This window comes from Apium graveolens, unplaced genomic scaffold, assembly GCF_009905375.1.
Source record: "Apium graveolens cultivar Ventura unplaced genomic scaffold, ASM990537v1 ctg5598, whole genome shotgun sequence".
Lineage (NCBI taxonomy): Eukaryota > Viridiplantae > Streptophyta > Magnoliopsida > Apiales > Apiaceae > Apium > Apium graveolens.
The window spans coordinates 86845-110006 of NW_027419018.1; the positions used below are offsets into that span (position 1 = coordinate 86845).

The window sequence follows — 23162 nt, forward strand, 5'->3', positions numbered from 1 at the left end:
GTAATAAGTAAATAGTGGATCAATCGTCAGAGAGATCTCACAATGTAACATCTGTCAAAGAATAAAGAAACATTGTTCATCTGCAGACTTGAAGATTCACTGGAAGAAGTTCAAGAATTTGATCATGCCTCAGTGATATAAATCAAGATCGTGGATTTAATCAAGTGACAGAGATCTCGTCAGGGTATCATTTATTACAAGGATTCAATCATAATATCAAAGTCAAGACATGAAGAAACGTCACGGAAGTTAGTCACTCATGAACCAGAAAGTACATCGAGTGTCAGCATTGAAGTGGCGGAATTGATTCATAAGTCTCAGTGACTTTCAGAAGATTGTTAGAAGAATGGATGCTGCTCAGGGTTAATATTAATTCTCTATTAATTAATTAAGTCATATAATTTAATTAAGAAAATAAATTATATCTGCAAAGATTAATTTATTGATTAATTGAATTAAATTGATTAATTAATTTAGAATTAATATTAAGGATTTACAAGATTTTAATTGGTTTAAAATCTGCTTAAATTCAGCAAGACAATTCATTTGAACTAGTATGACAATCGGTATGACAATTGATAGTCATACCGAAAGTCATGCCAATACATTTAATTGTCTTATTAGAATTTCTGTTTAGATTAAAATCTGTTATTAATTCAGCAAGACAATTTATTTGAACTAATATGACAATCGGTATGACAATCAATAGTCATACCGAAAGTCTTGCTAGCTCATTTTAATTGTCTTGCTAGTTGTAAATTTTGTCATACCGAAAGTCTTGCTGGCCAAAGAAGATTGTCATGCCTGTTCATGTTTACATTCGGCTGTTTGATAAAAAGAAGCAGAAGTCTATTATTTCACTAGCAATCAAACAGAACACAAACTCAAGAACAAAAGAAAAAGGAGCAGAAAAATATTTCATCTCATCTGCAACTTCAAGATCAATTTCTAGATTGTAAAGTTAAATCCAATCAACTAGAAATACTTATCTTGTTCTTGTGTATCAATCTAGCGGATTAAAATCCCTAGAACTTAATCTCAAATCGCATTTAGCATTTGATTTTTTAATTACAAAAATAGAAAAAGTTCATGTCGAATTTATTCTAGATTTGTAATAATTGATTTGAGATTAATCCCTTATAACCGATACCGTAGTTGTAACACCTTCCAAGTTTAATAAAAGTTTTATTTAACTTGAATTTTGTTTCATAATTTTATTCCTCATTTTATTCGATTAAACGGTATTGTTTGCATTCAACCCCCCCTTCTACAAACAAATTGGGACCTAACACCCTTCCTCTTGATCTGAGGTGCAAAGCACACATTCATGATTTTGTGCTTGTAAGCTAGTGCATTGGATTTAGTTGAGCCCTGTTTAAAGTTATTGTATTCTTAGAGATATTGACCTATTATTTTGGTTATGGTTATTCCGAGGGGATCTTTGCATTGTCATGTATTTGTATTCATTTATTTAGTTGCATTCATGCATTAGTAGTAGTAGTTGTTGAGTCTGTTTATGCTTGAGGACGAGCATCGATTTAAGTTTGGGGGTGTGACAAGTAGATTTTATATCCATTTAGAACGCTTCATATCAGCTTAAGTTGATGATTTGACCTCAAGTATGTGGTATTTTAAATACATTTTATGTTTAGTATGTGTAGGGATTTAGTTGGAGGCAGGAATGGACTTCTATATGCTTTTATGTTGATAAGAGATCAGAAATTGAAGTGCGAGCGCTTGCGACAAAATTAGAACGAGAATCAAGAAATCTGCAAAAAAATTCCAAAAGCCAAGCGCGTCCGCGCTTGACTTAGGCGCGCCAGCGCCCTATTGTCCAGAAGCAGAGCGCGCCTGCGCTCCATACAGGCGCGCCCGCGCTAGGTCGGGCAGATAAAATCCTATTTCTAGTATGTTTTAGATATTCTGAGCGACCAAGTCAACCTGGAGCATATAAATAAAGAAAAGGAGACGAATTAAACAAAGAAAGAACAGGGGGGAGAACTCTGGAAACAAAAAGCACACAAGACGGCTAAGAAAAAGAAGATCCAGTTCTATATCATTCTTTTGGATTCTTCTAATTAGGTGATACTTTGGATGCTTATTTCGGATTTGTTTTCTAAACCTTAATACTTTAATATTCTCTTGTATAGTATCCAGAACCTTTTTACTATCATATTTTCATTGGAACCCATGATGACGTGCCGTTCGATTATGAACTAATCGTTATCGTGGGATTCTAACGGATTTATTTATGGAGTTTAGTAGTTGATTGCCTAAAGTTTTCAGTGTGTGATGAATTATTGATTTCCTAGTATGGTTGTGCTTAATCTTCTTGGATGCGTAGCTAACATCTAAGTTGTTTGTTAATCTCTATTGAATGCGAAAGTGGATATAGGGGTTTAGAACTTGCCATGCTAGTATAGGTTTATGGATGTTTTAACATGCATGATTCGTAGTGTAATTTTAACCATCTTAAGTTGCCCTATGTAATCTCAATAGGTAACTTGCTCTTAAACCGTTATGTTTTCAAATCTTATAGACATATAGGGTATAAACATAATTGGTGTCTACCCAGCTTCTATCTTAATTGTGGATGCTGAGTAGTGGGGTACACGTATATTGAAAGATAGCGTGTACTAATTTCGTGTTGTCTGATTAGTTATCATAACCATCACATACTATTATTAAAGGCATAAACTTTAAACGAAGTATTTAATGAAGTTAGAATCCCATATTTTATTTCATGCAAGTAACTTGATTTTTAATCTCTTAGTGAATTCATTCTAGCATACTTACTTTTAGATAATCAAACTCAATTTGATACTTGTCTTAGCAGTGAATAATAATCATACATTGTTGCATAAATGCACATTCTGAATTAAACCAATCTCTGTGGGAAGGAACTTAACTTAATCTTATACTACTTGTGACCGCATACGCTTGCGTGTTTTAGTGTGAACAATCGTACAAAAGCGGTTATCTTCTCCCTTGTATAGTTTCATTCGGAAGCAACTTTGACAATAGAAAAATGCATCTTGTTCATCTAGAGGAACCAACTTTGTTTCGAGCGGTTACTTTTTGTATTTACCGATCACACATATATGTACTTGTTCATCATTACCTATTTCAAAGTGGATTTTCAAACTTCTTGTCCGATTGGTTGCAACTTGCGGGCGACCAAGCAACAAATACTTAGGTAAGTCCCATGTGAATTATACCATGTGCTAAAGTTTGTTTTGAGTCTTTTTAACTTAAGTGATCAGATTTTTTGTTTGTTTGAAGTGAGTATTGATTCTTGTGTATATGTTATATTTTTCTTTTCACTTTTTACATATTTTTGATACACACATACAAGTCGGGGGTCTTTTGAGAAACAACCTCTTCATTCCTCGGAATGAGGGGAAGACTGCGTATATCTTACCCTCCCCAGACCCAGCAAGATATACTGGGTATGTTTGGTTTGGTTTGGTATATTTTCAAATTTCACTAACTAATAGAAAATAAAGTTTACAGAGAATATAATGTAATTCACGTTAACTAGTTAATTATTAATTTTTTAAATTAAAAGTGAATATATGTTATTTTACTTAATTTAACGTAATTTAATAAAATCTTAATATAATTTCATAAATTCACTCCAAAACTTTTTTCAATTTTGATTTTGGTTATAATTTCTCATCTCGCCCTAATATACACCAAATAATCAAACAAGCGTACCCTTCAAAAACAAAAGTCCAAATGACAAGTTAACATACATCAAATCAAGGCCCATCCAACCGATTGAAAACCCATTATCGATCAAGGCCCAAGTACAACACAACAGGCCCAAACAAAGTCGGTTCCTCTTTTGTTGGACACATATATTCGAAGACTCATTCGTACTTTCAGACTTGAAGTCTTCTTTAGATACTCGCACACACATACATACATTCTACCTTCTCTTTCCTTGTACTTGCTGTGTTCAAACACAAACACATAAATCAAACACAATCTCAATTTGTAAAAGCGTGAATTTCGAGGCGTGTGATTAAACCGATCTGAAAAATCATCAAGATTTGAAGAGAAGGGATGGTGAGAAAAGTAACAGAAGAAGTAGCGCCGTTTCTGTTGAAGTGTTATGAGATGGTTGATGATGAGACAAGTGATAAGATGATTTCATGGGGTTCTAATAATGATAGTTTTGTTATTTGGGATGAAGTTGATTTTGCTACTCACTTGCTTCCTAACTACTTTAAGCATAATACTTTCTCCAGTTTTGTCAGGCAACTTAATATCTATGTAACTCTCTCTCTCTCCCCCCCCCCCTCTCTCTTATCTTTATTAATTCATGTATTTAATGGGTGGAATTTTTTTATGAATTTATGTTTTTTTTGAATTATTTGATGGTTTGATGTAATCAATTTGTTCCAGTATAAGATAAATTGGGTGGAAAAGGGTTTGTCTTGTATATGTAATAATAATATATAAACTGTAGTCGTGTTGTCCTTTATTGGCATTGTTTAAGAAGTGGAAAATCTTGGGCATGCCTTGAAGGGGCAACTCATATTAGCCATCTGATTTGAAAGATAGGATTAATATCATTCGAGCCTAAAAGAATCATTTGTTAGCCCTTTAGGGAATAGGGATAGTTAGTTATGGCTTGTGTGTATAAATTGCAAGTCTTTTATTCAATAAGGGATTCTGAATTGATAAAGATAGGAATTTGTATGGTTCTTAACATGTTAAAATAGGAGGCAATCATCTTCTTCAGTTTATATGGCGAACATAGAAGTTATATAGTTATGTAAAATTTAGAAGCTACCTTGTATAGTAAAAGATTATTGATTATACTCTATTCCTAAATTTAAATTTTTGTAATACTGCTCCGACATTTGCATAGAATTAAACATGTCTTATGAATACAAAACAGTTCCTGCAGATAAATAGTTATATGTGTAGCTAAAATTTCCTGCTTGCTTAGTCTTTTTAACCATTTGTGCTATATGTTATTCTTAATTTTTGTTTTATTTTTTTTTCTTTGTGATGAATCCACTTGGTTTTGATCTGCCTCTAGGGGATAGTAGTTGGAGTTGACCACTTGATTTATAATAAATTAAGTTGGCTGCCCAACAATACATTTAAACTGATGTCTCTACTAAAATTCTTTGTACTAGAAAACAATTATAATCAACTACAATATATGCAGTTATTGAACTTTTCACCTGATTAGTAATCGTGTTATCTAGAGTAAATTTGCGGCTTATTCAGTATCCATACCCTGTGTAATTGTTATGATAATTATATTGATAAGCTTTTTTGCAATGGCAATAATAAATTGAAAGGCTGTGTTACTCAAGGTATTCAATCTCTTAACAGAATTGTAATGTTATTCCCATATGTTAGTGATTGGTTGTGGGGTTCACTTGGAATTGGAAACTTTCCACTTAATGTGAAATTATTGTCTCATATGTCATGGGATCCGGATGATTCCCCTTCCTGTTTCCCCTATTCTCAGTCTTACGTCTGAACGCCCCTTGAGACCTGAAATAGGTTTCTGGCATGTTAGAAAGTTGTGCAAAGGTTTGCTTCTGCTATAAGCCTTGCTTTATGATAATGTATTACTCCCTCCATCCCGATAGGTTCTTAACGTTTAAAAAAGAGAGTTCGGCACGCATTTTAAGGCTCTTATCTAGTGTAGTTTTGTAAAAAAAATTCTCTTTTTGAATAAAAATTTAAACATTTAATTTTTATTTAGAAGAAAAAAAATTATAATAATTTATGTAAATATGTTAGATAAGAGTCTTAAAATGCGTGTCGAGAACTCTATTTTAAATGTTAAGAATTCATTGGGACGGAGGGAGTACATAAAGTGTAAAGCTGAGGATGTCTTCTCTTAAACTTTTGGTAATTGAAATTTTACTTTCATCATACATCACTGCTTGTTTATCGTTAAGAATTATTCACTCACTCAAACAGGGGTGCTTTATAGATTCACGCATGTTGGAGATAGTATTTTATGAGAAAGTTGGTGATAAGGATAAAACTAAATTAGGATTTACATAGATTAGATTGCATGGTCTGATTATATGAGAAATAGATGTTTAATGTTTATTTAGATTATTTTTAGTAATCCCAATTGCTCACAGGCGTCAGTTCAAGTTTTTTTAGGGTTAGCGGCTAGCCTAAATGGTGATGTAATTCCCTGAGTGATTATCTTAGACTCTGATTTTATTATAAGTATTGAGTTTTTTTCTTGTTATGGTTTGTGATTCCAAAAACTTTTTTCCTTGCCTTTGATCATTGGGGTAGTGGTTCTAGTGATTCTACTGCAGTGGAATCACCAAGCCAAATTCATTGTTACTTAATACAATGAATTTTTTTTTTCAATTTCCTGTTCTGCATCAGATGGTCATACTTTGGCGGGGTGTCTAATGATAAATTTTTTTAATTAGATGTGCTCTTAGTTAGAAAATGAACTAAGGACTCAGTTTAATTAATACTTCATACTCGAATCTGAATATATATTGTAAAACTTTTTTGTGTGTTAGTTGAGTACTGAAGATAAGCATATATTTACGATGTTGCAGGGCTTCAGGAAAATTGAAACAGATCGTTATGAATTTGCTAATGATTGGTTCATTAAAGGTGAAAAGCATTTGCTGAAGAATATTGTTAGAAGGAAAAATATACAGAGTGTAGTTCAGAGCAAGCCTTCTCAGAAACAAGTGAAGGATGTTGCTGTACAGAAAGAAGAAAAAAATGCTGGGCTGTGGAAGGAAGTCGAGAGTCTTAAGACTGATAAGAATATGCTAATGCAGGAGCTTGTTAAGCTAAGACAGCACCAACAAACTTCTCAGACTAAGATGTTAGTGGTAAGAGAACAGTTGAAAGGCATGGAGAAAAATCAGCAACAAATGCTCTCATTCATTGTGATGGCCATGCAAAGTCCTGGATTTTTGGTTAAGTTGCTTCAGCCAAAGGATACCAACTGGCATGTGCCGGAATCTGGTAAAACTGTACTAGAAGAAGTAACCGAGGATCAGGAAGTAGTAGCTTCGGATGGGATGATAGTAAGATATCAGCCACCAATGGTCAAATCTGATGAGCCTCTTAGCGTACCAACTACAAATTCACAGAACATGCTGGAACTAGATTTATCTCCTGAAGAAGTAAAAGATCTTTCTATGAAGATGGATTCCATGTTTCCTATGGAAGGAACATTTGATGGAGAATTTACTGGCTTGGAAAATCAAGGGTCACTTAATCTTTCTGATCTCCCTTTAGAGGATGACATGGACCGGTTGCTTTTATCTGATCCATCCTTAGAGGACGCTAATGGTCTTGGATTCAACATTGGTGGAGGTGTTAATACTGGATTTGACGAGGAAGTAAGACTTTTTAGACCCTCGTCAAAAGAATCTGATTATTTGAAATTCATAATTGAAGGAGAGGAATACCAAAAGAATTTGATGGAAATGTCGAGAAGTTGAATCCCAGGTAAATAACTTTTGGCTTGGGCAGGAGCTATACAGCAGCTGGTAGCTGTATTTTGGAAAAATGTAAAGCTTTTGTAACGGCTTTAAATTTTGAATGGTGTATCAAGCTCTCTTTGTCGTGGTTGCTTGAGGTTAAATCATGTAGAGCTCTTCAAGTATTAAATATAGATTTACATCAAAGTTTTGTAAATTTTTACAGTTGTATACACGTTTGGAGCAATGAAACTTGTAACTGGTATTACATCTCATGTGTTGTTTTCCTTGATCAGTGGGCGCGGTGTAAAAGCCTTTTTGTTGAACATCAACATTATTATTGGTTGTTAACTCATGTATAATTTTAAAATTTACAAGATCAAGAGGGGTGTTCGTGGGCAAAGGCAGTGTGGAGTTCCATGGTCTCTGTAAGACTTTTGCAATTGGAGAGATGAGAAAGAAAAGAGATATAGGTGATTGAGATATATCTAAATTTAAATCTACTTGGATCTTATTTTAAGTTTATGTATTTGACTAAAAAAATTCTTTTGTTTTTTATTATTGCAATTACTAAATGTATTTAAGCTGCAATGAGCAAGAGGCAAGACATGCACTCCCCAAGTCTCACTACGTTTGTTTACAATGGAGGATGGGGTTAAATAATTTTAAATAAAAATATAATATTTAAATTTTTATAAAAAAAAAAAAAAATTTTTAAATAAATTATAAAATTATATTTTATAATAATCTTAAAATACTTGTCAAATCATTTGAAAAAAGTACATAAAGAACGTGAGAGTTCCTAACACCTGCAGGCTGCAAGGATAACAAGAGGCAATAAAACAGAAAGTTTATTATAAAGTATGGCAGAGTGCATATCACTTAGAAAGGTCCCACTTGCAAATTTTTTTTTCTTTTTTCTGCCAAAGTATCCTACATGCAGATGATATATTACCTACCACCAGATTCATTTTTTAAACTTGTTTAAATTAACTAGCAAAGGGACCAAGCAATCCATAGAAAAGATAAAGACTTGTTTAAGGCAGATACGTCCTGAATTGTTTGACTTACAATAAAACCAGAGACAAGAGTTGCATAACACAAAGCTAGAAAACTCAAGTAAATAACTGCATCTGAACATATAGTCCATGATACCCCCACTATCCCTAGAGACTAGCCTTGCACAGCCTTGGCCATGCCAAAGGCAGCAGCAGAGGCAATTGCTCCGATCAGGGCAGTTTGCAGAGCACTCATAATAGGTTTGCTTCCTGTGAAGTAACCCTTGGCATATCCAAAGATTAGCAATGCTATTAGAGTTACAACGACAGATGTGAGAACAGCATTTTGTGCGGTCTGAATGAACATGTAGGGAGCAAGTGGTACCAATCCACCAATTATATAAGCAATTGCGATTGTGAATGCGCTTTGAAGAGCTCTTCTAGGATCTGGCTTCTCTAGGCCCAGCTCAAACCTGCAACAAAGTTATGGACACAGAAGAATTTTGTTTCTGATCATTTTATGACGGGTGGATTTTTCTAGATTTTTAGCAAAAACATATTCTCCGTCTTGAAATAACTCTAGTCAGATGAAGTAGACAGCCAATAAATCATAATAACAAACAAGACGAGAACATATTTAGTCATATTAATAGTGATACTACACCAATTTGTTTTGATTTTGTTTTTTGGAAGTCACATATGAATTATCCTATCTGCGAGCAACGTCATATTCTCTGATATTATCATAATTGCAAGAAGGTAATGGAAACATGTCAACACCAGGCACGGGGAATCAAAATTCTTAGTGCTGCAAATAATGCTATAAAAAGATGCATGCTTTTTTTTAAGTGGCAGCTGAAGTTTTACAGAAGAAGACAAGAGAGAGGACCAAAAATCACATCATATCTACTGCACAGCTGCTATGCATATACGATCGCTAATTTGCAAATACTTATCCTTGCACATCTTTTAAATAAAAAAGAGTGAGAAATTTTGCCAGGCCTAGATTTCGATATCCAACAGTCATCTGTGCCAAATATCGTTCTTCGCTTCTTTTTATAGCTAAGTAGTGCAACTATTATGACTTTCCCCATCAGCATCTCAACAAAAACATAAAAACAAATTGTGGCCCTTCATTTGGCCACAAAATAGCAAGTTCAGACATAAATGATATGCTAAATGATATGCATGAGTGACAATTAAATGACAATGTGAAGTGAAGAGATAAACTACTTCATCATGAAATCAAGCCATGCTTTTGGGTTCTTCCTGAGTGCATTAACAACGGGTCTGTACTCATGCGGCTGGACACCATAATCAGCAAGTATTTCAGCAACCTCAGCAGCTTCTGTAGGTCAGTTCCAGATCAACATTGAGTTTAGACTCTTCCTCCCATTATAAACAAAATCACTACTTCTAAATTGAAGACTTATAACATTTCCACATGGACCATTATTACTTCTAAATTATTATTACCAACTGAGATAATGACAATAAATTATTTTTAATAGTACAAGGTGATTGATAATCCCTAAGGGCATCTCCAATGGGGTTAGGTAAATTGGTTAGCTAAAATAATATAAAATACTAGTTAGCTAAAATTTAGATGATGAAAAAGGTATTTTGCACCAATACTATTATCTATATTAAAATAATAGTTTTAAAATTTCAAGATCATTACGATTTGAGACCATAGGATCTATAAAGAGAATAGCACTTGAACATTTTAATTGGGCAGAATGTGGCAATTATTGATAATGGCTTCTCAATCAACAAATTTGGAGGATCATTTTAGTGTTATCTAAAAATTTACCTAACACGAAGAAGCAAAAATTGAGACCATTATGTAAAATTTGTTGTCCACGTAGTATAGGTACGAGGAGAGCATGGGTTGGAGATGCGAGTTTAGTGTTTGATATTGTAGTAATGTATCAAGAATTCAGGATGTGATTTTATACTTAAAAAGTAATATTTTTAGGTACAAACTTGGAACAAAAATTCTTAAGTTCCTTCTTATGCCTTATATGTCCAAAAGAGCATATTGTTTTTAGTAGATAACATTGTATCAAGAGCAAGCATTCTTAGTTGCTTTTTCTGAAGGCTTACGAAAACTCGATCTAAATTCGCGCATACACAACAAAAATTATAGCAATACTTGTAATAAACTATGTACGAGACTGACCTGTGTCCGGGACTGTGATAATTTCCTCCTCTTCTCTTTTCAGTTCTTTAAAATAATGATCAGCCTCACTTTTTGCTGCCAGATAACTGAACGCATATCCATCAATTAACATAAAAACAAAACATTATTCATATATAAACCCTTCTCAGCCTGAAAAAAAAGCTGTATCGTTATTCAATTATACACATACATCATGCAAAAGTTTCTGTTTCATATCACCTGTCCTCTTGCCAAAATTTTATATTCTCTATCCTAGTGACACCATCCACTGCGCATACAAATTTGTCTACACTCCTAAAATATACATCCCGTGCCTACCTTTTTATAGAAGTCACAAAAGTAAAAATGACTACATCTTTTTATATGACTACGGAAACAAAACTGATAAGCATCAAGCAATTATTTATTTATTTTACTAGTAAAATATAGTAATTCACATGACAGTACATAGTCATGTTCAAAGAACCGATAAACAGAGTGAGAACTAGGAACTAAATATTATGCACTTCTTAAACAAAGTGCAAAACTGCATAACATGACATAGTAACATAGGAAAATGTGTAATAACATTTGTTTCTCCTGTTCACATTACTTTGACCATAATTCTAATTTGAGCCGGTAAAAAAAGGTGTAATGACTGACATATATATTTATTGATCCGGTTCGTATCAATTTTAGCATAGTTCTTGTTTGAGTGGGACAGAATGATACATAAAATGTAACTATTGAAACATGCAATTATTAGTCTATTAATGAATTTTGTGATATACTCTAAGTTATACTTCAATAATTTTAAAACAAGATGATATAAAAAATTGAAACAATCAAGAATATATAAAAACAGTTTTAGCGACGTGAGAAATTACCCGCCGAGTCCCATGGAGATGGCACCAGCGGCCACTTCAGCGATACCAGCAGTGAGAATAATAGAGGACGTTGCATTAGCGCCAGAGAGCCCAGCGGCAAGAGCAAACGGAACAGTAAGGCCATCAGAAACGCCGATGATGATGTCACGTACAACCTCACCGGCAGTGAAGTGCTTCTCTTTGTGGTGATTCAACAATGATTTCTCAGATTCTGTTGTCGCCATTGATTTCAAATGATACAAATATTAGTATTTTTATATATAATGTGTGTTTACAATAATTGAGTGCGACTGTTTTTTGTAATCTAGACTTCTCCCTACAAGGATTCCAAGGAAGACAGCTTAACATGTTTGATGTGTGTTTATATAGGCGCTTGTATACATGTGTGTCATTGTGTGTATAGGCTAGGGTGGGCTTTTGTTGGGAAGTGAAGAAAGGGAGTGAGGAGGCCATGAGATATGTACAACCTCAATTTCTTCTAGTATATTTTATTCGATTCCATTTCGGTCGCTTTTATGTAATTTTTTTAATAGGTGGGATCTGAATTTTCGCCACATTTTTTTATGTGAATTAAATGGATCCATTTAAGAAGAGGGTAAATAAGGAAAAAGTAATTCTTTTTTTTGAAAAAAAAATAATTCAATAATAAAAAGACATACTGATTCTACATATGCTCAAAACTGAATAAATGCATAATTATATCGTCGTTTAATCCTTTGGATAGGCAACCAAATAATTTTTTAAAATAATATACAGTAAAAACTCTATAAATTAATAATGTCGGGATCGGATAAATTTATTAATTTAGAGACTTATTAATTTATCGATAAATTAATAATTATTAATTTAAAGAGTTTTTAACCTATTATAACTAGCATGAAAACTCGTACAAAAACCTTTTAATGTTTAGAAATATAACATTATTTACGATATTCATGAATTGTGACAATTATGATATCCGGTAACCATAAAATTACCCTGAAAGAACAAATGCGAAAATGCTGTTGTAACCACCACTCCTGTTAAGAACTCTCTTAACTTTACCCTTTCGGAACCTATTAGTTCACTTAATTTTCGAGGAGACACGCATAACAGAAGCATTTGTACTTTCCCATAAATTCAACACTCCAAACTCCGTGCAAAAACCACATCTCTTCTTGTCTTCCAATATTAAGAATTGTATTGTTCCCCACTGTGGCATAAAAGCAACACTAAGTGCACCATCAATAAATATTTTAGTTATGTGAGTTTAATGAGATTTGCTTAATGTGCACAAATACTCGAATAAATTGTCTAACAATCTAGAATTATAATTTTCTTATTTGACCTGCCATCATCAGCATGCAGGTTACTTTGCAACGATGCTAATAAATTATAGGGTAAAATGGCTATTTGGTCATTATAGTCACTGGTAACTTGCAACTGAGTCACCAAGTTAAAAAAGATTTCAGTCAAATTATGAAGTATTTTAAAATTTACAAATTCATCATTGTCGTTAGTTCCGTTAAATTCCCTAACGGAAAAATGACATGGCATACTCTCTCAAGTTCATCTCAATTTTCAATTAGATCATTAATTTTATCTCAATTTTCAATTAGATCATTAACTTTATCTCAATTTTTAATTAGGTTATCAACTAAACTTATTTTTAAAATATATTAAATTTAAGTATTTTTTTATTATTAGATCCCATTTTAAAAATCGATTTACAAATTTATCCCATTTAAAATATAAATAATAAACATTTCTCATTTTCAATTTTTTTGAATTTTTTAACTTAATCACATATATATATATTATTGGGGACATTTTAGTCCATTCAAGTAGACAAAAAATATGTACATTAATTAATTATATATATATATATATGAGTTATATAACATGTTTTTCCCAATAATTTGTTTCCTCCATTAATAATGTTGATGTTTTTTGTATAATTAAAATATAAATAAATTTAAAACTGATAAAATATTTAAAATATCTTATTTCTAAATTCAATTTTCTGATAGTTATAATTGATATCAGTTATAAATTTGAAAAAAAATCGTTTGTTATATTTTTAATTTCAATTTTTTCCCAGTAAGTTACCTAATCGAAAATTAATACATAGTTCAGTGATGAATTTGAAAATTTAAGAATAATGTAAGGTCCCGTATGAGGGCTATTTTAAGCTAGAAGGGGGGTTGAATTGCTTAATTACCAATTTAAAAATTGTTATGGTATTTTAAAAATATTTTATCCCTTTTTAAAACTTTACCGAGTTGTTATGCAGTTTATATGTGCGGAAGATAAAATGTAAGGAAAGAAAATACCACACGGTGATTTTATCCTGGTTCGCGATGGCGCAACCTTTAATAGATTCGCTCACCCCTACTCCAGTCCCCGAGCTCCTCTCCCGGACTCGGGATTTTTCCTTATAATAAACCCGCTCCTTTAGTAGGCGGAGAAGCCTTTACACCCTTTACAAGTATTTATCTTGGTGCATAACACAAGGGTCACCACCTCAAAATAAATGTATTACCTACACAACTTATCTTAGACAATAACTCCCCGCTATTTCTTCAAAGTTGTTGTAGAGCCTTTGTGTGGACTTGGCTTCCTTAGCTTTTGCCGGTCTTGGATCTTAGTGATCCGGTCTTGGGTCTTTCCTCTTCTTCACGGTGCGAAGACTACTAACTCCCCGTTAGTACGTCTAGGACTTGGGTCTTAGAATAAGAATCACCTCACGTCACTTCACCTCACTACAAAACTAACAAGACAATTCACGAAACAAAACAAGTAGGAAAAGATTTGTTTTGAACTAGTATGTTACTGTACTAGCCCACAAGTAGTATAATATCCAAATAAGAATATTAAAACTAATTAGTTATACTTGACTTAGAATAAAACAAGATAGTCAAGTATATTTATGATTACTCCTTTATAGATTAAATAAAGTTGTGGAGTAATATGAGAAGTCCATTTTTATATTAAGCACTTATGGCTTATGACTTCTTTAGTATTCTTCTTCTTTCGATTAAGTATTTATAGATCGAAGAATACTTTAATTATAACCTCGGAGTTGTAATTTTACCTTTAAGTATATCAACTTAAGGTTTTAAGGTATACTTGTATATTGACGATTATAAGGTCAAAGTATACTCTTTTAACTTCAAGCACGTTTATAAGATTTATGAGTCTTAGCCAAGATCCAATTAAATAAGTGCAAGTAATTGGCTTAATATTGTGCTTTCGAAGTTTGGACGAATAATTACGAGTATTTTATAAATATCGTAGTATAACCCCACGGAACACTGAAAGATGTTAGAAGGGGCTTATACGATATGACTCGTAATTGTTTATATACACGATATGTGTTAGCCAAGATCCAATTAAATAGCGTAAATTAATTGGCTAACTCGTGGATTTGATTCGTCCTTAATTTTAACGGATGATTACGAAGTAGTTTATATGGAACAAGCTATAATCCCCCGGAACACTAAAGATGTTAGAAGGGATTACACTTTTACTTCGTAATATTTTATATGTACGTTATTAGTTAGACAAGATCCAATTAAAGAGCGTTAAGTAATTGTCTAACTCGTACGATCCGTTTTAAGATTTGACAAATTACGAAGTGTTTATATGAGACAAGAATAATCCCCCAGAACACTAAAGATGATAGAAGGGATTACACTTTTACTTTGTAATTATTTTATGAGCACGAATTAATGTTATCCAAGATCCTATTAAAGTGTAAGAATAATTGGCTAACTCGTACTTGTGTCAAATATAATCTCCCCCTTGGAGATAAAGTACTTTTCTTTTTAGATCTTCTCGTTGGAATGCTTTTTTACGAAGATCAAGTACTTATTCGAATTCCGAGTTCGAATCTAAGTTCTCCCCGAGAACTTCCTTTATAAGAGAGCTTGTATTAGAGCTTAAGATGAAGTAGAGAAGTTAAGTACAAATCTTAAATACAAAGAACTCAAATAAGAAGCTAAAACTAACCACTTTTGAAAAACGGTCGGAAAAGTTCGCCGAAAAAATTCGCCGGAGGTTCGGCCGGATTTTGGCACTTTGGTCAAACTTGGGCAGCCCTTCAGGAGGCCGGGAAGTGGTAGTGGATGAGCTCAATTGGTGGGATAAAGCTTGGTTGGGTGAAGCTAAGCTTGGGTTTCAAAAACCTTGTATATATGTAAGTATATAGAAGAGAGAGAAGGTTTTTGAGAAGAAGTGTGTGTATAGAATTTGAAAGAGATGAAGAGAAGCACTTCTTGAAAAAATTCCAGCAACTTTGTGGCTCTTTAGCTTATTGAAAATGGGTTGGGGCGGGGGTTTATTTATAGGAGAAGTTGGGTGGAATGCATGGTGAAGATTTGAGAAGGAATGGATGGTGGATGAAGTGTATCACATGGATTGATGACATGGCAAGTAGGTTGTGTTTCTTTGCAAGTGAGAAGGAAGCACAAGCTAGTACTCATTCAAATCTCAGCTGATATATATATTAAATATATATTTTCCTTTTGTTTTAATCATTCCTTAATTACTTTAATTAAGGATTAAGCACCATTAATTATGACCACCCCAAAAACACTTAAATAAATATCATAAAAAATATGATAATTACCTAAATAATATAAAATGATGTCCTTAAAGTTTTGGTCAACTTTAGTCAATGGTAGCTAGGTCAAACTTGGTCAACTGTGGGACCAACTGCCTCAATTTTTGTGCCCGGACAAAAATTCTCTGAAAGCTACGAAATTTTTACCATACTTAAAAAATACCATTTAAATGATCCATACCAAATTTTAAGTCATTCTAGAATGTGGAAGTATTTTATCTAAAATTGGAACTGTTCTGTCAGCCTTTCTTCCAAGTAAAAATACCATTGGTCTTGAAATAAAGGAGATGGATCTTTTGACCAAAGTTTTGACTTGTATAAATACTTAAAATATATTTCCTAATATATGAGATATATTTGGGTGATAGGAAATGTGTTTGATTGTTTTTTTTGAATAATTTTCTCCGAGAAATGCTGATTTTACGAAACGGGAGAAAATTACTGTGAGTATACAGAAATGAGTTGCAGAACTGGATATTAATATTCCAATCATGAATATTAATAATCTTTGAATAAAAACTCTTTTGATTATATGTAGAGATATATTTTGGAGCGAAAAGTTAAATGTTTTTGATATAGCACGAGACTTCTAAAGAATATCTCTGATATATTCTTTATTCGAGCTTGTTACCATATTCCTGTTGCAACACAGATCTAAGAAATATCATATCTTGATGTTTCTTTTTCGATCATATTTCCTTAGAGATATATTCCATAAAGATATAGTTTTGATATTTTGCAAGAATGGAATATCTCTTTTATCTGTTTAAAAGACATGATTTTGCTAGTTTGACTTTGATTTGGATCAATTAAATTCATGTCCTAATGGAGAGGATCTACATGTTCTGTAATTTTATGTTTAATCGTACAAATACCAAAATAAATAATATATCCAAGATATCCTTTAAAATAATGTTACACAATTTAACGGTCTCCGTTAAAGGTCAACACATTTTTAACGGCAATGCAAGTATTCAGAACTTCACTGATGTGATTGCAAGTTAATTATAAGTTCATGATGGGACTGAGAGCTTTTTTATCTTGGTGACTCACTTGCAAGTTACTAGTGACTACAGTGACCAAATAGCCATTTTACCCATAAATTATATATTTTCTAACTCAATTCCCACTTGGGTAGCAATCCATGAGCATGAGAACCTAAAATAGTATTTAGGTAAAATGAAAGAGTTATATATAGGCCAAAAGCAATTAAAATATAAAATTACTAGGTGAGAGAGTATATATATATTTGCAAAAGTATAAATTCATACAAGTTAATAAAAGTGCTTTTTATTTGCAGCTTCTTCTATTCTTGAATTAAAGTGAATTGGTAAATTATGACTGTCAACTTTTTGAAGTAAACCGTAGTTACAGATTTAATTCATATTTTAATATATATTTTAGTTTAAGTTTTCCCTAGATATAACAATGTCAAAAATTTGGTAATAGTTATTCATATACTAAATATGTCAAAAAATGTCAAAGGACGTTCACATATACACAAGCAAATAAAGAGTGATTTAGTAGATGGCCCTTCGATGTGAGGCTGAAAATCATACTAGATAGAAAGAAACCAATTTGCTCTTTTCACTATCGTCCAATGTATGATCCACACCCATATTCATGACACATGTGTTTCTAGTTTTAATTTTATCTGATGGCTTATACTGATTTAACAAATGAAGAACCATCTTAATTGACTCCGAAGAATGCCTGGTGGAGAGTTTATTGGTCTGCATATAATAGTTGTAACATGCAATATAATAAAATTTTAAACTAAGTCTAGAGAGGATGTTGCACATATATATAAATATAGAAAGAGTAATATAGTTGCTTACCTTACGGTATGAGGCAGAAGATTGTACTTGAAAGAGAAACCAATTTACTCCGGTCACTGATGGTCACTAAAAAAAGTGAGATTACCTATTTTTTGATACTTAAAGTACCGAACTCAATTGTTCTAGATTAATGTATAAATCTGCAATGTAATCAAAAACTACGCAATCTAGGAAAATTAATAACTACAATAATTCTGGGGCACTAGTTATCGCGATATTAGCAAAACTTTACAGAGGTTGTGAAGTACAGTCGACTATTAAAGTAATGAAAAAAGAAATCTCATTACTTTTAGTTTATGTGCTAAAAAATAACTAAAAAATCACATTTAACTTCCTACCGACAAAGAACCAGATCCTCTTTCAAATTTATTTTTTAAGAATATTCACGTGTCATTTGATGGTCGGAGCCGAAAGATTGGAAGTGGTGAATTTCAATTTTACAGATTAAGATAGAGTTCACTCTTACGTTACCCATAAATATTATAAATATGAATGAACACGACAAGAATTTAGTTTTGATCTTTCTTAATATTTAGATAGAATTTTTTTATCAGAAAATAAAATGAATACACAAGCAAAGGTGAAGACCACTAATATAAAATTTAATGTCTATATAAATCCAAAAAACACTTAGGCCTAATCCTATATAATTTGATAAAAAATCTTAAAAGTTTTCGAAACCTCAAAACTTACCTTCTTTTTTGCTGCTTGAAATAAGGATCCTACCCTCCAAGCTGGAAAAAGGCACAAAATTGAAAGCTTAATGCTCTAATTCAAATTAAACAAAATCTAAACTCTTATAACTATAAAATTTAATGGAACCGGCCACAGAGTCTCATCTTCTTTCAACAATCAATGAAGAAAAAAAGTTTAAAGCTTTTATCATTTTAAATTTACGGGGACACTGAAATGTTTATTACGAATAAGTAGATATATTGTCACTCAAACTGTTATCTAGTTATAAAACTAACAACCGAAGAGAAGTTGATCCTCACATTTCTTAAAATTTTAAGTTGCTCTGTCAAAAAAGGTAGGGCGGCTTCTTCAGCAATAGTCCTGGCATTGCAAAAGAAGTCAAAACCAGAGTTGTGTTGAAGTAAAGCTTCCATTTATCATAATATTTATGAACATATTATAGTCTTGTAAATTTATATATCAAAGTTTAGGACAAGCTGAATAGAAAAAATATTTTTAAATGCGGAAACAAAGTTAGAATCATCAATATAGTACACAAAACACTTGTACCTAAAGTTTTTCGAGTTCACGGAGCTCCTGCCAAATGAACACCCCATAAATCATCAATACCATTCACACCGGTCAGAATATGCAGATCCAAAATGATTTATAACTACTACAATATGTACATGCAAGTGCAATGGTTGCCAAGTGAATCTATCGTTAATTAAGTACTAAATTAAAATTCATAGTGTCAACCTTTTGAAGTTACCACCAAGTCGAGTTAACTTTGTCAAAATTTTGAGTTACTCTGCCACTTCCTCAAGCTCATGTTTAACATCCTTAAATGCTTTAGCATTTTGCACCAATAAGAAAAAATCAAACTCTAGAGCATGGTAACTTATAGTTATACATATTCTAGAGCTAGATTAAAAGGCCAATCCCAAAATCTTGCAAGCACGGAAGATAAATAGCCTAACTTATCAGAAAAATTTATTTATTCATCTAACCGACACCAGAAGTTCGCATTCCACCTGAACCACCAATATACTTCTGAACTGTTGCATCACTTAATACCCTCACATGCAAGAAAAATATAAAGAAAAAAATATACAACAATAAAAGGTGTTTAATCTTACTATTTACTAAAAATAGAGACAAGAAAAGTATATCACAAGTGACTGAAATTATACAAGTAATTATAAAACTATTATACTAAATAAATTTTAGTGGGCAACAATCACAACATATTTTATAACATTGGTCATAAATTGAAAAAAATATAATATAAAGAGGTTATATATATTAGTTTTACCAAACTAAACCAACATCAACAATAAACATGACGGTAGCAATGAGTTCTTTGTGCAAAACCTGATGATTTGTTTGATGCTTTAGAGTCAACCCATAACATGAATGAGCAATATGAAATTTCCTAAACTTACTATGACTCAACATCCACTTATGCGATCGGTCGCTCTATCAACTTTCTGTATTGCCAAAAAGGCCATCAATCAAACCACTTTGACAACATAAGGTTTTTGAAACTACTCTCATTTTAGCATACAATCCAATGAAAAACACCACAACAATTAACCTCCTTATCGATCTTCAATCTCCAAAACCTCACTTCCATTCCTCGAAACGTTCAAATTCTTATCCACCATGTTTTTTTGGCAAAAAAGTTGTCATACATTTACAATATTAATATTAGTATATGCAATCAAGAACAATCAAGTAATAAATCATTTATAGTAAAGAGTCATTTCACAAAAAGAATAGTTTTCTACCAAGTTAAGTTCAGGTGAATTGAGGAAGCCCTAGACAGGAATTATGTAATTCACAAATATCACGCAATTACACAGACGAAACTAAAGGAGACCAGAAGAAAAACAGACTGGGATCACCTAGGAAAAGTGCGGAATTCAATTGTTCACACATACCTACACGATAAGCATATGCTACTAATAACAATCGATCCATAAATTTTAATTATCTCAGCCACAAATATGAAATCAAGCGATGCTACGGGATATTCAGAATATGAGCAGCCTGTGCAGTACTGCAGGAACAAACTGGACAGTGCAACCTCCATTAGTAGAAGACAACAAAGCGTCTATTGAGAATGGGCAAATTTGTCTTTTAACATAGAATAAATTGTCTCATAAATTAATTTGGAATAAAATGTCTCAAGATTTATTGACCCATGTTGGGCTATTAATAATATAATAGATAGTAGATGTACATAACTCTTAGAATCAACGAACCTTAGGATTCAACGTAATTAGTAACCTTTGGAAACTAATAATGACTTTTGAAGTTGTACCGTATAATTAATTTAAACAAGATTAATGAATGTGTTCAATGTATTCTCAAACAAGTTTTGCATATATAAATTACATGAACGTGTTAGAGTATTCAAAACATATCTCACAAGATGACTTCTCATCTAAAAGGTGTTGCAAAATCAACTATGTCAGATCAAATACGTAAGGAGTTGTGTGAGTATAAGAGAGATAATCCTGCAAGCACACAAAAAGACTTGCAGAGATGGCTTGAGAGAAAATTTCAGTTAAAAGTTAGTCAAGGAACAATATCAAACAAACTTAAGCGATCAGATGAGTATCTCTCTGCTGAAATAGAGGGAAGCGTAAAGATCAAAAGACACAAACCAGCAAAATATCCTGAAATGGAGAAAGTTGTTTATGAGTGGTTTCTCCAGCATCAAGAACGTGTGAATATCACAGGAGAATTAATTTTGCAGAAGGCAAGAGAAACAATGAAACTTTTGTACCCTCACGATGACTCATATTTTAACTTCTCTATAGGATGGCTTGGGAAATTCAAGCAGCGACATGGCATAAAATCATTTCGTCATTTTGGTGAGAGTGGGTTTGTTCATATACAAGACATGGAGCAGAAATTGGTATCGATTCGGGAGAAAATTGATCAATTCCCTGTAAAAGATGTTTTCAATATGGATGAAAATGGGTTGTTTTATAGGCTACAAACTGATCATTCACTGGCAACAAAACAACTTGAAGGAAGAAAATAAGATAAAGAAAGGCTTACGATAGTTATTTGTTGCAATAAAGATGACTCTGAAAAAATCCTTCTATGGATTATTGGGAAATATGCAAAGCCTCGTTGCTTCAAGAATGTCAACATGAATAGCTTGGATTGTTAGTATCGAGGTAATAAAAGAGCATGGATGACTAGTGTGCTTTTTGATGAATATGTTCGTTCATTTGACCAAATGATGCATGGTAGAAGAGTTCTGCTTGTGATGGATAATTGTCCAGCACATCCAAAAAATATTGAAGGGCTAAGAAATGTTGAATTGTTCTTCTTGCCACCCAACATGACATCAAAGATTCAACCTTGCGATCTGGGATAATAAGGGCTTTCAAGATGCATTGTCGTAGAAGGTTTTATCGTAAAATATTGGAATGTTATGAGGTAGGACAATCTGATCCAGGGAAGATAAATGTCCTTGATGCTATCAATTTGGCAATCCCAGCTTGGACGATAGATGTTCAAAAAGAAACAATAGCGAATTGTTTCCGACACTGTAAAATTCGTTCAGCTAGTGATGTTGCAAGAAATTTGGATGAACCCACTTTTGATGAAGAAACTCAAGACCTCGAGACTATTATCAATCAATGTGGCTTTCGTAATAAGATGGAGATCAACAATCTAATGAACTACCCAGGTGAAAATGAAGCATGTTCTGAGGTTCAGAGTTTAGAAGATATTGTGGGTACTATCATTGAGGACAATACAAATGATGACGATGAAGATGATACAGTGTCTTTGGAGCCTGTTACGAGAAAGGAAACTCTTATGGCGTCGAATACTCTTCACAACTTTATGATACAATACCAAAATACAACACCTGAGTTATTGGATGCAATAAGAAAAGTTAGAGATGAGCTCCAAATAGACTTGAACTTTAAAATAAAACAGACAACTATTGAATCATATTTCAATAAGGTGTAATATATTTTTTCAGTTCCCATGAATTATTAATTTATGATTTTCTTGGGACTGAAAACTATAAAAAAGGAATATCCCAAAAAATTATTATCTTATTATTTTATCGAGTTTTTCAATTTTTTACATTGGCCCAAGTCGGGACCAGACAAATTTATTATTTTAGAGAGTTTATTAATTTAATGAGTATTAATTTAAAGAGTTTCTACTATATACATGATGTAATCCTCCAACTGTTTTTAAGCAATCGACCACAAATGTATCACCATAACAACTTTTATCACCGAATCAACATCATGAAAATTCCACGAATCTCTAATCTCGGACAAGATGAACCACAAATAAATTAAACAAAATCAAACTCTCATATGAAGAGACAAACAAAACCCAAATACATTGGAAATTTATTGAAAAATAATAGTATATGAACTAAGAAATAAACTAACAATAATAAAAAGAAGAAAAGATCGAGGCTTTCCACCGGTGAAAGCCGCTGAAAGCCCCTTAAATAGAGATGCACAAAAAGCCTGGGCCCAAAAATCTGGCCCGGTCCGATCCG

The 23162-nt window shown here is 32.6% G+C and overlaps 2 protein-coding genes and 1 pseudogene across 2 annotated transcripts; 2 read left to right on the top strand and 1 right to left on the bottom strand.

The window, feature by feature from the left end:
- Positions 1-3897: 3897 nt before the first annotated feature.
- On the top strand, positions 3898-7723 carry LOC141702736 (heat stress transcription factor A-8-like). The gene is made up of 2 exons (XM_074506363.1): positions 3898-4278; positions 6567-7723. The coding sequence occupies exons 1-2, from the start codon at positions 4069-4071 to the stop codon at positions 7467-7469; spliced, it is 1113 nt and encodes a 370-aa protein (XP_074362464.1). The 5' UTR covers positions 3898-4068; the 3' UTR covers positions 7470-7723.
- A 742-nt stretch (positions 7724-8465) lies between these two features.
- On the bottom strand, positions 8466-11937 carry LOC141702737 (vacuolar iron transporter). Its single transcript, XM_074506364.1, has 4 exons — positions 11495-11937; positions 10629-10714; positions 9680-9794; positions 8466-8919 (listed from the first exon to the last, which is right to left on the bottom strand). Exons 1-4 carry the CDS (start codon positions 11716-11718, stop codon positions 8622-8624), a joined length of 723 nt encoding a protein of 240 aa, XP_074362465.1. The 5' UTR covers positions 11719-11937; the 3' UTR covers positions 8466-8621.
- Positions 11938-21047: 9110 nt separating this feature from the next.
- LOC141702733 (CENP-B homolog protein 2-like) lies at positions 21048-22609 on the top strand (annotated as a pseudogene).
- The last annotated feature ends 553 nt before the right edge of the window (positions 22610-23162 follow it).